The sequence below is a fragment of the Sminthopsis crassicaudata genome, chromosome 4 (assembly GCF_048593235.1).
Source record: "Sminthopsis crassicaudata isolate SCR6 chromosome 4, ASM4859323v1, whole genome shotgun sequence".
NCBI lineage: Eukaryota > Metazoa > Chordata > Mammalia > Dasyuromorphia > Dasyuridae > Sminthopsis > Sminthopsis crassicaudata.
This window is the reverse complement of record NC_133620.1, coordinates 244,769,084-244,785,957: the sequence shown is the minus strand read 5'-3', so window position 1 is coordinate 244,785,957 and position 16,874 is coordinate 244,769,084. Positions and strand designations below refer to the sequence as shown.

Here is a 16,874-nt window from a genome sequence, read left to right as displayed (position 1 = left end):
AAAGGGAAAGGGATAAGGGAAAGGGAAAGGGATAAGGGAAAGGGAAAGGGATAAGGGAAAGGGAAAGGGAAAGGGATAAGGGAAAGGAAGGGAAGGGAAGGAAGGAAGGAAGGAAGGAAGGAAGGAAGGAAGGAAGGAAGGAAGGAAGGAAGGAAGGAAGGAAGGAAGGAAGGAAGGAAGGAAGGAAGGAAGGAAGGAAGGAAGGAAGGAAGGGAGGGAGGGAGGGAGGAAGGAAGGAAGGAAGGAAGGAAGGAAGGAAGGAAGGAAGGAAGGAAGGAAGGAAGGAAGGAAGGAAGGAAGGAAGGAAGGAAGGAAGGAAGGAAGGAAGGATGGAAGGAAAGAAGGAAGGAAGGAAGGGAGGGAGGAAGGAAGGAAGGAAGGAAGGAAGGAAGGAAGGAAGGAAGGAAGGAAGGAAGGAAGGAAGGAAGGAAGGAAGGAAGGAAGGAAATTCTAGACTAAAGAGCAAAAAATAAGAAATAAATTAATAGAATTTGCTACCTTACATGCAAACACAATTTAGTAAATGTTTTATTTTTTTGCCATTCCTTATTTAGAAAGTATTAGCCTCCATCTAAGCCTCTCTGCCAAAAAGTATCCCCCTAGGAAAATTGTGGCACAAAGGGCTATATGCTAGACAATGGGAAATGAGAGTTAGTAGTGCTAAAGAAATTCTACAGAATGCTAATAAATTCCCAGAAGCCCCTGTAATGATCCAGAATGGTTGAAGGTCAACAGCTGGAAAGAAACCAGAAGCAATCTACAGCAATACACTGTGGAGTTCTTGATTCACTCCTTGGCAACAGAGGACACAAATTTGTAGTCATACTGAAAGTTTATTGATGGAATCAGGCTATAAGAGATATTTTTTGCCCAAAAGTGATTCAGAGTGGGGACAGTCCACCTGGAAAGGGCAGTCCTAGGTAAAAAGTCACAGTCATGAGCCAAAGTATAGAGTGACAGCTCTAACACTTTATATTGGAATGTCCAAAGGATACTGAAAGGGAATAAGAGGGGCAATTCTGTCACAATTCTGTGTAGGACTCTCCTGAACTAAAGGGCAACTTCTGGCTCAATTCAGGGAAAGGAGCAAATCCAAGGTCATTGTTTTTCATTAACAGTTTTTTTTAATAACTGGGAATTTGATCCAAATTTAAATAAAATTGAAAGTCATCTTCTCTCTTCTTACTTTTAATCAATGAACAGCTTTTTTTTTAATAAATGAGTCATTTAAGTCCTTTGAGTCAATATGACCCTGAAAATTCCTTGTATATATATGTAAGGAATAAGAGTTTTTTTCACTCCAAAATTCTATGAAATTTTTCTTTGCATATTTTCCTGACTCATGCTATCTACTTGACATTCACTGATATAGTTAGGTGAAAGGACAGAGTACTGGACCTGGTGTCAGGAAAAACCCATGTTTAAATCTTTCCTCAGACACTAGCTGCGTTTTCTGGGCAAGTAACTTAATCAGGGATTGCCTCAGTTCCCTAACTGATAAAAATAGAATAGTAATATCATCTATCTGAGGAGGTAATGTTACGAAAAGAAAATGCAATAATATTTGTAAGGAGCTTTACAAAACCTTATTGCACTATAAAAATACTAGCTATTACTATTACTTCAAGAGTTTCTGTACATAATGCCCTTTGAACATTAAGAGCCTTAATAGTATAGGAATCTCTCCTCTCTGTCCCTCTCCCTCTCTTTCTCCCTCCCTCTTCTCTCTTTCTCTCTGTCTCTCTTTGTCTGTCTCTCTCTTTTTCTCTCCCTCTCCTCCCTCCCCTTCTCTCTCTCTCTCTCTCTTTCTCTCTCTCTTTTTCTCTCTCTCTCTCTTTCTCTCTCTTTCTCTCTCTCTCTATTTCTCTCTCTGTCTATCTGTCTCTTTCTCTCTCCTCCTCTCTCCCTCTTTCTCTTTCTGTCTCTCTCTCTCTATTTCTCTGTGTCTGTCTCTTTCTCTCTCCTCCTCTCTCCCTCTTTCTCTTTCTGTCTCTCTTTATCTCTCTCTGCCTGAGTCTGTCTCTCTGTCTCTGTCTCTGTCTCTGTCTCTGTCTCTGTCTCTCTCTGTCTCTCTCTCTCTCTCTCTCTCTCTCTCTCTCTCTGTCTCTCTCTGTCTCTCTCTCTCTCTCTCTCTCACACACACACACACACACACACACACACACACACACACACACACACACACACCCCTAGCAAAAAGAAATGAAGAAATGTTTGGTCAGCTACCTTCTAAGCAGGCAATGCCACAAGTAGAAATTTCCTTTCAGTTTTCAATAGTCAGAACCATTTTAAAAGAGAACAACGACTACCTTAATGTAGGATTTCATAAAAGCCCTGAACCTCATATTGAATAATGTGAGACTTCTGATACAACAAGGAAAAAAAAAGATCAAAGTCTTCCATCTCAAATACACTTTAATGTGCTTACTTAAACTAATACATCATTTCTCCAACATAATATGCATATCCCAAAACACAGATTATAAAAATCAAAGAAACATTTTTCAGTCTTATAATTACTTAGGAAATTATAATACTGATCCTTTTCCCTAATGAATACAATTTCATTTTTTAAAATGACAAATTTGGGCAGAAAATTGGGAAATGTATTGCTACTTAATGGTGACTAAGTCATTCCTAAAGAAATACAGAGACTGTCCTTAAGCAGAGAAACTTCCAAAGTTAAATGTGTTTCCATAATGGCAAGAGTTTTCTATTGATTCAATCTATTATTTAAATAAATTAGTAAATTTGGTTCTTCATTTACTTGGAGGCAAGTCCTTGAAGGATTGATGATTTGAGATGGATTTCATAAAGTAGAATGCAGCAGAAATTATACAGTTTTATTGATTTTTGTTATGATATTTATTTTTCATCATACTTACAGATCCCTTTGGGCCTGGCAATCCTATATCTCCCTAAATCAATAAAATAAAATTATATTAGAACAATGTATTCACAGTTGAGATAATTTGCTTAAACTTTCTAAACTGTATTCTATTATTGAAATGTTAGAGAAAATATGATCAAATTAATAAAAATATGTCATAAAATGTGAAAATATCATAAAAAGTTCCAATGCCTTACAAAAATTGCAAAAACCTAAATTCCTTTTTATATTCTTGGAAGCACTTTTAAAAAATCTACTTCACTATATATGGTTTTCTTTCATAATTAAAAAAGTGAATAGAAAAATATCCCACCAGTGATATGTCAGCTAATAGAACAGACATGTTCACTCAAAATTGTCAGTCATCAGTTAATTAGCATTAGAAAGTAAATGGGATTCATTCTCTTTGCCTAGAAATAAATATCTATGACTCAGAGAAAACTTAATACAAGCTTTTTTCCCCAAATTTACGATAATGAGGACCATTTTGCTAAATGAGGTATCACATTTAGATTAAAATTAATCTTTAAAATCAAATAGAAAATCAGATCCTATTTCTGGTAGCCTTTTACACTCTAAAAATGTTTTTAAAGAATAATATGACGAGAAATGTTCCATTCTACTTTAAAGGGGGAAAAAGAGTTGGGTTTTTTTTTTTTAATTAAGTTGTTTCAATGACAGAGATAACTAAATAAATTTCCCAATTATTTCCTAGAACCATCCATTGCATCAGGGTTTTATTGTTTCAAAACTTTAAAATTACAATGGAGAATTCAAAAGATAGCTGTCTGTCAAGAATTGGGATAATATCCCCTCTCTCCAACATATTTTCTGAATGGCAGAAACTATTAATTATGCATGTATGGGAATACCATAGGAGAATTACTTATCAATCTAGATGCAAATTTTCTTTCACTGTAAAGATGTGTCATTTAGAGATAAGTACTTATTTTTCCCCAAAAAGATAAAATGGAAAGAATAAATTCATAAGAGTTTAGAAACCAAGTTTTCTCCTTATTCCACTTAGTAATTTTTTACTTATATAATTTACCTATAACAGAAGTAAGCTTATAGACAAAACTGTCTATTTTTCAGAAATCAATGAAATAGATTTCAATTCAAAAAAATACATTTTTTTAAATCTAAGGAAAACAAGCCTAAAACAGAAATGAAATAAACAAGAATGTCTTACTAGTTCTCCTTTTCCTCCTGCTTCACCTTCTTCACCAGCACGACCCTAAAATGAAGGCAAAAATTTCAAATTATCACTGTCCTAACTTAGTTTTAATCATCCAGCCAATCAAGTGAGTATTCACTGATAGCCTACTGTGGTTCTATCTTTCTGCTGAACATTGCAGAAATCAAAGAAAAAGTATTTGTGTGGTGACTGCTTTCAATAGGCTTATGGTCTAGTAGCGCAAATAAGGCAATAGCTTCAGAGAGAATCCAAAAAAGGTTTGTCCTGATTTTCATATGGACCTCTGGGTTAATCATTAAAAATCCTTAGCTTATCCATTGGGAAGCCTTTGAAGAAATGTTCTTTCCAAAGCATGAGGAACAGAGGGAAAAAAAATTAACTTTACCTATCTGATAGCTTTAGTATGATTCTTTTACTGAAATTGCAGAATGTTAAAACTACTAGAGGCTAGCCAATTTGGAGTATACATACAGAGAGGTTCTTTTTTTTTTCAGAGGAAAAAAAAAGTGCAGTCCCAGAGGGAGAGCAATAATTAACAGGAAGAAAAATCAAACAATTTTTTCATGGGAAAAGAGGTTACTAGTCCCACTTTTTTAAAGCCACATCCACACAACTTCAGAGTAGCAACTATAATTTACCACATATTAAATACCACATAAAGTGTTTGATGAAACATTACAATGATCAAATTAAAGACTTACTTGTTCTCCTTTTGGACCAGGCTCACCAACTGAACCCTATGATGAAGACATTGCAATATTATCTCAAAACTAGGTACTTTAAAAGTAATATCATTAACATATATTTCTATCTTGCCTAGATGGCAAGTAGTCCAATATATGTTAAACATTGGACTACTTGCCATCTAGGGGAGGACATGGGGGAAGGGAGGGAAAATTGGAACACAAGGTTTTTGCAAGGGCTAATGTTGAAGAATTGTCCACACATATGTTTTGAAAAATAAAAAGCTTCAAAAAAAGTGGTATTTTTTTTAAAGGATGAAAGTACAATATAATTTAAATTAACTATCTCCCTATACCCATAATAATAGGAAAAGGTAAGGGAATAATATCTCCCTGTCATATCTTGATGACAATCAATTCACTGAAATATTTATTAACATTAAGTATACACTAAACCCCAGCTTCTTAAGTATGATCCATGACCCTATATGGGGTTTCATAACTGAATGTAAGGGGGTCTTAAAATTATGACTTATAATCAGTAAATGTTTTGATTATCTATATACCTGGAGTCATGTAAAAATTTCTCAGGTGAAAAGGGGTCACGTGACAAGTGAGAAAAGTTTTTAAAAGTCTTACATGCAAGACAGCAAATGCTGAACATCCAAAAAAAAAATTGAAAACATTCTCTGCCCTCAAGAAGCTTACATTCTACTACTACTGTAAATCAGGTAGATAGAAGATCTATCCGGTACATAAAGATGTGTTGGAGTCAACTTGAACCAGTTTGAGAACCCATTGTCAAATTTTCAGTGTAAGCATTCACACTTTGGAAATCAGCAAAAAGTTATAAAACAGGTCTTGATTTATGGTTTTGTTGAATATTTTGACAAAAGACAAGGATTCTAAAAGCCAGAGATAAGAAAGGAGTTCATTTTAAGCTTTAAGGAATTCTAAGCTTGTAAAAATGAAAAGAAGTAGGGAAAAAGTGTCAAGGTTCAAAAATACAGTTTATGGACAGAACATAAAATTAGGGGTATAGTTGTATATTTTGAATTAAGGGTCAGAAAGATACTTGGGATTCAGATTGTAAAGAATCTAAGAAAGTATATAGTTTATCCCATTACCAATGGGGAACTACTGAAAGTTTTTGAACAGGAGAATATCTTGGGATGCCTTAAGAATATTGTCTTGGCAGCTATAGAGAAAATAGACTTCAGATATGATAACCTGGAGCCCAGAGATGAGTAAGAAAACTAGCAGAAGTGGGTAAGATATGAAATTCTTATTAGAGAAAAAAGGTATCAAGAACAAAACATCCCAAGACAGCAACACAATATAGGAGCAAGAGCATTAGAGATTGGAGGTCAATGGCAAGAGTCAAAAGATGTAAGTATGAATATCTGCTCCGCTGTTTAATATTTATGAAAACTTGACCTCGCTGAACTTCAATATTTTCATCTAATAGATGAGGAAATTAGACTATATGTTATCACTAAGGTTCTTTCTTGCTCTAAATTCTAAATCCAAATAATATCTGAAGAATAGATAGACCTGGGCAGCTAAGAGGTGATTGAGAACTGGACCTGAAGTAGGGAAGATTCTTTTTCCTAAACTGAAATGTGGCCTCAAATATTTTCTTGTTGTGTGATCCTGGGCAAACCCTGTTTGCCTCAGTTTCCTTATATGTAAAATGAATTGGAGAAGGAAATGGCAAACTACTCCAGTGTTTTTCCCCACCACCACCACCAAAAGAGAGAAAGTCATGAAGAATAAGACAAAATTGAAAACAGATTTAGAATTCAGTGGGATAAAAGAATACTAAATTCTTCTGCTTCTTGGAATCCCTACTTCTTTTCAAAGTGCAGCTCAACTGTTACCACCTATACAAGGCTTTTTCCTGATCTCCATCACCACCAGTTGTTAATCCTCCCTTTCAAAAGATTAACTTTGCATGTTAGGTTATATACATATACATGTATCTATATAAAACATGTTTGCATATATAAACATGTGATGTGTCTGTTTATGTATATATAGATATATTCTTATTTATAAACTTATCTGTATACATTTTCTCTGCAAAAGAACAAAGAGGGCAAGAACTGTTTTCATTTCTCCCTTTATATCCCCCACACCCAGCACAATGCTAGACATGGAATAAATGTATGTTTGACTGAACTGAATGGAAAATAAGAGGGACACTGTGCATTATAGACAGGACATATCAAGAGACCAGGATTTCAGTGCCAGCTTTGATAATAACTAGCTATTTGAGCTGAGGAAATTCATTTGACCCCTTTGAGTCTTGGTTTCTCAATTTGTAAATGAGCAAGATGGGCGTAGTGTTTCATGGTCTCAAAGGTCCCTTCTATTTCTAATGATCAGTGAATTGATGATCATAAAGTGAATATCCTTTTTCAACCCATAGTTCTTTTCTCTTTGGACAATAAACAATTACCATCTGGAGAGAGGTTTTTGTTTTTTTTTCTATAATCTCCCAAATTTAAAGGTCATTATAATCCAACTCTTTTATTTTATAGATAAGGAAACAATCATAGAGAAATGAACCTCCCTCCTCAAAGGGTACTGAAGTCTTTCCACTGCACCACATTACATCATACTAAAGAGACTCATCTGCTTTGTAAGTGACTGAACTATATTCTAGGGATATTTTCCATTTGATTGAAACAAGCCTCCTACTTAGTCAATGGATTCTCTGTATAACTATTTATTAGCTTAGAAAATGCAGTAAATGCCCATCTACAAAGTAACCTCTTTACCATCTGAATCCTTACCCTGTCGCCTTTCAATCCAGGGAGTCCAGGGGGACCAGGCAGACCTGGAAGGCCTGGGCTGCCAAGGGGACCCTGTAAATCACCAAGCACAAAAAACAAAAAGTTAATGTAATAGCGAACACTCTGATCATACAGTCCCACCAGCCCATAGGAGCCCTAGCTGGCTTTGCCATTTCCTGAAGTAAATATAAGTCAGGTATCTAACTTTGTTTCTCTAAACAGCCCATTCTTCATAGATTTTTTTTTTCTACTTGAGATCACCAGCTCTCAAGGTTTACATTCCTCAATAACAGTGGGCTCTTTCAGTCTGGGCTTCTGCAAGGCTTGCTGTGTAAATAAGCAGTGTAGATGTTCTAAAAGACAGCATTCATGCAACAGACTCTTGAGTTCCAGGAACAACCACAAACCAAATGTGGTACCTGATGTTTCTCATCAATTCAGGAAAAAAAATGTCACAGACTGAAGCTATTAACACACTCTTTCCTCAAGGGTATGGAATTTTTAGTTATGCTATTTCAAATATTGCTACATTTCATTTCCAGGTAATACAAAATAAAACATGTTTTATCAGTGACTTCTCCTGTATTGTTTCCCTCTCCATTCTGGACTTGGCTCACCCATCTCTCCTTTCTTATAATAGCATGAATTATAGAAAATATACCTGAGAATTTTTTTAAAAGGCATCACTTACCAGTTTACCTGGTGAGCCTGGAGGACCACTGGGTCCTAATTCTCCTCTGCTACCCTGTAAAGAGGTAAATGTAATTAATTTTCATGAAACAGCCCTCTTTTCCAAGTTCAAGTGCTTCATGAAGATTTAAGTAAAACAATATCCAACTAAAAACTGAAGTCATCACAATAGCATCTCCATTTTTAGATCATTAATTTGAAGGAAGAGATCATATGGATTCAACCAAATCAAATTCAATTTAACAAACACCACCTATGTGCCAGGCACCTTGTTAGCTGCAAGGAATACAATCATACAAACAAAACAGTTGTTCCACTGTAGGATCTTAAATTCTATCCCAGGAAAGAAAATGTTTAGTCTTTTTTTTTTAACCAGATTTGCCATCTTGGGGATTTCCTTTCATTTAGGCCAATTTTAACTTCTCTAAGACTTAGTAGAGAAATCAGAGCTGCCTGAAATGCATAGATATTTAAATTATTTACCCAGAAACATTGTATTAAGAATCAAAATCAGGAGTCAGTGAAGAGTCTGAACTATTTGTGGATTATAATGATATTCTAGAAGAAATATCTTACAATAACCCTATATGAAAGACAGCTAAGTAGCACAGGAGACAGAGCACTCAGTCTAGAAGATGAGTTCAAATGTGATCTCAGACACTTAATGGGAATGTGACTCTGGGCAAATTATTTAAGCCTGTTTGTCTCAATTTCCTCATCTGTATAATGACTTGAAGAAGAAAATGACCTGAAAAAGAAAATGACTGAATAACAACAAAAGTCCTAAGTATGGTGTATGAATAAGTGTATATGTATATAAGTGAGTGTGTATATATATATGTATTTATAATATGTAATCATATATCTTAAGCATCTGAACAGAAACTAGGGATTTAGAAAACATTTTAAAAATAAATATTAACAAACTTTAAATTCAAAAAGGTAATATTTTTAAAATCCTGTACTCAAAAGATTTTTTACTCAACCAATAGAGGTGTATAGAATGAAATACAGCTCTTTGTTCTGCTTATTATTTTGGTTCCCCTTAAAAATAATGTAAGTAGATTTCAAAAACTATGAGAAAGAAAATATTATGCTTTCATTCTACAAAACAACATTCTCTTTAAGACTTGATGAAAAATGATGAAAAGATTCAACTCTCCATTGGTAGATAAATTTGTTCATCAGTGAAATCAGAGGTCTTATTTTTAAAAAGAAAATCTATAGACAGTTAACTATCTTAAATACTGAAGTTATTCAAGAAATAATTGCATTCCAAATCAAAGATACTTTTTCTTTACCTTATTTTTCTTGGGGGTTGGGGGGATGGTTGTCTTTGGCGTTTTTAACAGCATGGCTTACATGGAAATGTATTTTACATTTCTATATATGTCAAATTGTTTGCCTTGTCATTGAGGGGAAGGGAAGGGAAAGAGAAAATTTGGAACTCAGAACTTGACAAAAGAATTTTAAAATTGTTTTTACATATAATAGGGGAAAATATTAAATTTTAAAAAGAAATGATTGTATTTCTTATAAATCTAACATGTTAGGAGTGTTTTTTTTAGTATTTTAAAATATTTTTAGTATTTTAAAATATTTAAATCTGTATCCAATAATACCATTATATTCTTCATTACAAAGCTGGTATCTGTCTTTATCTTACAGTTGAATTATATTTCCAAAAAAAAAAAGAATCAAAAAAAATCCTCAAAACCTTTAAGCAATGTTTAAAGTTTAGAATATCTCTGAAATCAGTGAGAACTCATTACTGAACTGAAATAGGCCCCAGATACATATTTTCAGCATCAGATATACTGACATCTCAGAGACAGTTTTATGAGCTTTGTTGTCAACTGTAACTGAACGCCCTAATTTTCATTAATATAACACTTAAGGAAACAAAGCAACTGAATATCTGGAGTGATCTTCCTACCCAAATCTGACCAACATGCCCATCTATATTCTCAACTACCTATTCTGCCAGATTTAGCAAAAGTTTGCAGATGGAGCCTATCATTTGTTCAGGCCATTTCTATTGTGAAGATCACTCTGAAAGGGCCTGAACTGCAGATGTGTTGGCTGTAGATGAAGAGCAGGCCAATAAAAATGAGATATTTCCCACCTTCACATTATGAATTTCAAGATTATGTCCCACTCCAATGACTAGGTCACATACTTCAAAGTTTAAGACTTCTTTTCTCCAGAACACCTGCTATGGTGACTAGTTCAAATTATTTTTTGACAGAATTGTGGCTTCAAATAACATCATTCTAAAGTAATTTTAACTAAAAAACAAACAAACAAACAAAACAATTGCAGAGGAAAGGTGTGAAATATAATTTACAACAGAAAGTAAAAGTTCATTGCCTGAGGCATATCCTGAAGCGTTCACTTCTGAAGGATTAAACCCCCTCTCATCGTAAATAAAAAGTGAAACATTTATCATTTTTTCTCTTACTTATAAACAAATTTTGTTTGGTAGTTTGGCGGAGTTTTTTTGTTTGTTTGTTGTTTTTTTTTACAAACATGCAACTAGGTAAAGGATTTGTGGGCCTCCACTTCTGTAAGGAGTTATATTACCATGAAAATTCAATATTTTTCTGATCTTGAAATTTCATTCTCTCTTCTTTCTATGAATGTCAATCAATATACTGGGCACTGTCCTAACCATAGGTACATTAAAAAGCCAAAATAGTATCTGTCTTCAAGGAGCTTAGATTTAAATGGTGGAAACAACCTGTAAATAAAGAGGGACAAACAAGATACATATAGAATAGAGGGAAGGCAAGTAGGGGGCCAAGAAAGAGCTGCTGTTTAAGGCAGACTTTGAGCTGAGTACTGAAGGAATAAAGGGGATTCCAAAGGTAAAATTGTGGAGAGGGAATATTCCAAAAATGGGGAACAATATATAAAAAGGCAGAGAAATAGTAGATGGAGTGACATGTTCGAGAAACAGCAAGAATCCCATTGTTGCCTTTGGGGAGGAAAATAAAGAGTAAGAAGACTGGAAAAGTAGGATGGAAATAGGTTTTAAAGGTTTTTAAAATCCAGAGGATTTCATATTTGAACCTGGAGGTAATAGAGAGCCACTAGCATTTAGTGACTGCAGGCTGAATTGCTCAGATTTTAGATTTAGGATTTCCTAGATTTAGAAAAACATCTCCATCTAAGGAGGGGAATAGACTAAATCAGGGAGAAACTTAAGTAAGGGAGGCCAATCAGGAAACCATTGCAATAGTCCAGATGAGAGCTGATGAAGACCTGAACAAGAGTGATAGTTTTTGTCTGAACAGAAAAGAGGACCATGAAAACAAAAATGATGAGATCTGGCAACATATTGGGTATTAGAGAAGGGTGGCAAGAGAGAGAAGGGAGGGGGGAGGGAGCAAGAAAGAGAGAGACAGAAACACAGACAGACAGAGACAGAATAAAAATGAGATTGGGAGCCTGAATGACTAGGAGAATGGTGATGTTCTCAATATCAAAAGAAGATTTTGGAAGAGAGGAGAGTCTTGAGGATTTGGGAAGACAATGAGCTCCTTTTGGGCTTCTTGAATTTGAGATGTTTATGGGACATAGAGTTTAAAATGTCCAGTAGGTATTTGATAATGTAGGATTGAAACTCAGAAAAGACATTACATATATAACCATATATGTAGCTGAGAGCCATATATCTAGAACAACAGTTGGATAACTCATAAGCTGATGAGATCATCAGGTAAGAAAATATATGGGGGGGGGGGGGAAGAGAAGGCAGCCCAGGAGAGAGCATTAATGAGCTCAATTAACAAGCCTTATAAACATCATTAGACCATGCCCCTTTCAGTATCCCAGAAATAGTCAACTGTAACTATTATAAGTCTGAAACTTGAACATATACAAAAGCATACATGAGAATTAATTAAAGGAACTATGACTATTAATCCTGAAGAAGAGAAGACTTATAGAGAATATGATAGTTATGGATCAAGTATTTTTTGTGACATGATTTGAGATTAGTTTTCTTTCTGCTAAATCCTATAGGGCAATAGGGAAAAGTTGTGAAGACACGAAATTTAAGTTTCACATGAAAAACTTCTTGGTGATTAAAGAATAAAAGATTCTTTAATTAAATTAAAGATTAAAACTGTCCAAAATGGAATGGGCTGCCTCAGGAGGCAATGAGTTCTCTCCTTGGATGTCAAACAAAAGTTGGATGGCCAATGTAAAAGAAATTATTTTGAGCTATGAGCTAAGCCAGATGATCACCTGAGGTCCCTCTCATCTTTGAATTCAGTTACCCTGGGGTAAGATCCATGAATTTAGGGGTATTTGTTCCTCTGCTTATGCAAAATTGAGATTCTTAACCTATTTGGGGCAATCTGGTGAAACCTATGGACTTCTCAGAATAATAGTTTAAAATGCATAAAATAAAACACATAGTATTACAAAAAAAAAAGTGACATTGAAATTCAGTTATAAAAAAATTTTAAACAAGTTCATGGAACCCAGGTCAAGAATCCCTTACACAGAAGATGTTTTTAGAGACCATAGGACTTCTCCCTTTCTTTTCAATTCTCTCCTATAAGTCTCTGGTTAGTGAGTTCTTAGGCAAGTCTATAACAACAAATGAGAAATAAAATATTTGCTTTTCAAACAAAGACCCAAGAGAAATAAAAAGGTTGTTTTGGACTAGAGGAATGGGTAAGTCTTATGGTTTCTGCTTTAGTCTGAAAATAATCAGGTTTTCTTTCTAAGGTCTGCTATTTCACTGTATGAACTAATGAAAGGATATTAGCAAGAGTGACAGGGACACAAAACAGTAATCAGTGCAACCACAGATTAAGCTAAACAAATTCCATGAGAAGAGTAATTAACTATGACACTGATGACAGGAAATGCAATGACAGAGCTGTTAATTAAAAGATAAGAACTGCTACACATCATTGAGCTGGGGCGATAACAATATTCTCAGATACCCTGAGTTAGGGGTCGGAAGTTAATATTTTTCTTCCAAAATACATTCACTTCTATTTCTCCCAAACAGATCAACCATCACAGAAAAGGCACTGGAATTTCAATTTAGTAGAAAGGACCTCAAGGCACTGGAGTTTCAATTTAGGATTCAGAGCTAGAAAGGACCTCCAATTTCTTTTGACAAGAAAAATGAAGCCCAGAAAACTTAAATGACTTAGTAGAGATAAAACTTTCAGTGAAGACAAAACTCAAACGTAGGTCCTCTAACTCCCCAAAATTTCAGGCTTTTCCCCCATTCTATTAGTAGCCCCAAAACAATTTTCAATAGAAAGAATAGAGACTAAGGCAGAGTCTTAACACAATGAGAATGTCATGATGCAAGAATAAAGTTAGCTCATGTCTCTTCCCATATTTAGGGAACATTTTCATAGTCCTCGTCCTTTTCCCGAGATTAGGGTTTAGAATTCTTCAAACTGTATGCTGCTATAAGAAAGGTGCATTGCCTTTTAGAAGCTTCGATTTGCATTGTTCTCCATGTGTAAGGGTAGTAAATTCCTTGAAAGTAAAAACTACATTTTTTCCTTTGTTCTTTTTTTTTCTTTTTATTCGAGTGCCTAGCAAGATACTAGTAATGTAGTAGATGCTTAGTAAATGTATTGCCAGCACTTAGCATGGTGCCTGGCATATAGGGTTTAATAAATGTTTCTTGTATTCTTCCTTGCTTTCAAAGGGGACCAATGATATCACGGGTGATGTCTTGACTCGCATGGGAAGTGGATTTAAATGAAGCAGAGTTGTGCAAAGTTGTCAACTTCACTCTCTGTTCCAGTCACTGAAGTCCAATAACAAGACAAAAGTCAAGAGAAAAATAAATGTTTATTGACTTCAGGGAAAAAAAAACAACTATAAAAGACTTCTCTTTCCATTTTGTTGTGCACATTCTAATAATTTACTAATGCATTTAAGGACCAATCAAGGCATTATTACAATTTTCAGGAGAAGAGTTATCTATATCTATGTATCTTTGTTAGCTATACGACACTATTTCAGCTTTATTTCCATGACTGGTAATGTTGTATTATCACTATTAGATAGTAAATGGTCCCTGGGAAATGAACAGTCTTGCTCAATTTAAGCCTGCTAAATGTGGCTTGGCGAGCACAGATATGGGCCCTGCTGTAAGTCTTCAGTCTATCTAAGGGAACCACTAAAGCATTCAATCAAAATCTCCTTCAAGATCATCCATCACTGAACAGACTGAGCAGGTATCTTTTTTAATAAATCAGGACCAGTTGTTCGTTCAAAAAATCCATGTAGATAGAGGTCATGGAACATGACAGTCATTTTTAAATAACAACCACTTATCTTAGGGTAGTGTTTGTGAATCTTCATTTAATGATGTGTCTGTTTATAAATGGATCTATTATTCCTGCACAGAATCATGGGAAAGGCACATTTGCTGACTTACATTATGGTTGCTAAGGTTGTTTTGTAAAACCTTCCTAACTTTATTGAAGAGTCCTTCACTCTTAGGATTACAGAAAATAGAAGCAAATATTTTACAATATTGAAGGGAGGCCATGGTATCCAGACCACTCCCTTTTTAGAGAAGGAAACTAAGGCTCAGAGAGGTTAAATAATTTTCCTAGATCACATGGCTAGATATGATCGAATCCTAATTGATTCCAATTTTCTATACATTATACCAGAAGTGTCAAATCCAAGTATAGTCAGAACCAGATTTAAATGTAATTGAACCATACTTTCTACAAAATAAATAAAAATATAATTTTTCATTGTTCAGTCGGGTCTGACTCATTCTACCATTTGGAGATTTTCTTGGCAAAGATACTGGAATGGTTTGCCATTTGCCTTCCTAGATCATTTTACATATGAGTAAACCCAAGGTTAAGTGAATTGCCCAGTGTCACACAGCTAGTATCTGGGGCCAAATTTAACCTCAAGATGAGTCTTCCTTACTTCAGGCTTTACATAGAGAATAGATAATGTTAAGAGGTGTTTTAAGTCAATATGATATCCTTAATTAATGGTTATTAGCTTTAATGGTTTAGTGGCTCCACCTATTTGAGTCTGGTCCTACTGCAATTCACCATGCTGTTGGAATGAATAATTGACTGTTGTTCACTTGATTTAAAACAAAAAACTACTCGGTTGTTAAAAGATATAAAAATATCTATAAATGCAACCACAGCTTTAAAATCTTGCTGATCAAAGAAGTAGAAAAATAGGAAATCACTTTCCATAATCTGTATCATATACTATATACTAAATGCTTCTCTCTGGTAAAAGGAATACCAATTAATCCAGAAAGTCAGCTATAGATCAATGCTTTTATAAACCCATTTTATGGGATTAAAAGTACAGTTTGACTAATTATTTTACATTACCATGGTGAAGACTTATTTAGTCATGATTTTTGCGCATCACAAGGATATAAAAGACCAATTCACTTTTATAGTCATATTATAGACTGTTCTCTACTAAAGTCCTTCTCTGCTAGTTTTTTTCATGGCATAGAGGTGACCCTGAGTTCCCAAAAGATGGGTCGGTGAAGCTTAAACTATAACAGATCCTATGGCAACCTGGAAAAATGTCATGGAAAATCCACGTGATGGATTGTTTACCTATTGTCTGAGAAAGGGCACTGACTCTAGTGTAAAGGGCTTTTCCTATTTCTGAATCCCCCTGTCATCTTAAACCAATCACATCATTTTGTGGGTCTCATTTTCCTCATCTACAAAGGGGAAATGGTTACTTAAATAGCCTTTGAGGTTCTTTTCAAATCTAATTTTATGATATCAGCTTAGCTCAGTTCTTAGAGACTCATTATCAGATTGACTTAAAGGCCACATTTAAAATTTTCAGTCATACCAACTCTTACAAACCATCTAGTAAGGTCTAGAGTATGGATTCTTAATTTTCTTTGTGTCATTGCCTCCTCTGATTATTTGATGAAGGCTATGGACCCCTTTTCAGGATAATGGTTTCTAAACACATAAAATAAAATACATAGAATAACAAAGGAAAATAATTCCAATTATAATATATAATTATCAAAATATTTTTAAAAACAAGTTTATGAACTCTAATTTAAGAACCTCTGACTTGAGGACAAGGTTTGTAATTATATCAGTGAATGTAAAAATCCTTGGATATATTGAAATATCTTTAAAATAGTACTTCTATCTAGTGTTAGATAAACATATTTTGACCCATGCCACATGACTTATTTGGAAATTTCATTTTATAGGAAGTCTAGTTCTACTTTGAAGCAGACATTTTCAACTGCTTAGCTGAATTCCTTATGTCATTTTTAACATTATTACATTTATCCTCCGCCATGGATAAGGCTTCATTATAGAGACTGCAAGGGATTCAAAGATGAATAAAGCCTGGTCTCTGCCTTTAAAGAGTTTACAATAGAATTGGAGGGGAGGAAAGGTGACACATACATAGACTACTGCAATTACAAAAAGAACAGTAAATTATAAGTACTTACTGAAATGGTCAGGAAAGTATTATGAGTTTTCTTTGTACCACTCATGCTCAGCAAAAGACTTGGCACATAAAAACTAAATAAATATTTTTGACAGACTGAAAAAAAGAGGGGGGGAATACTTTTTGATGAAAAGGAA

At 34.6% G+C, this 16,874-nt stretch overlaps 1 protein-coding gene across 1 annotated transcript in view; it reads right to left on the bottom strand.

The window, feature by feature from the left end:
- Positions 1-16,874, bottom strand: part of COL9A1 (collagen type IX alpha 1 chain) — a 123,629-nt gene that overhangs the window by 22,731 nt on the left and 84,024 nt on the right. Inside the window, 5 exon segments of the mRNA XM_074310574.1 lie at positions 2,886-2,918; positions 4,083-4,127; positions 4,790-4,825; positions 7,570-7,641; positions 8,261-8,314. Of these exon segments, the coding sequence (XP_074166675.1) occupies positions 2,886-2,918; positions 4,083-4,127; positions 4,790-4,825; positions 7,570-7,641; positions 8,261-8,314 (240 nt within the window).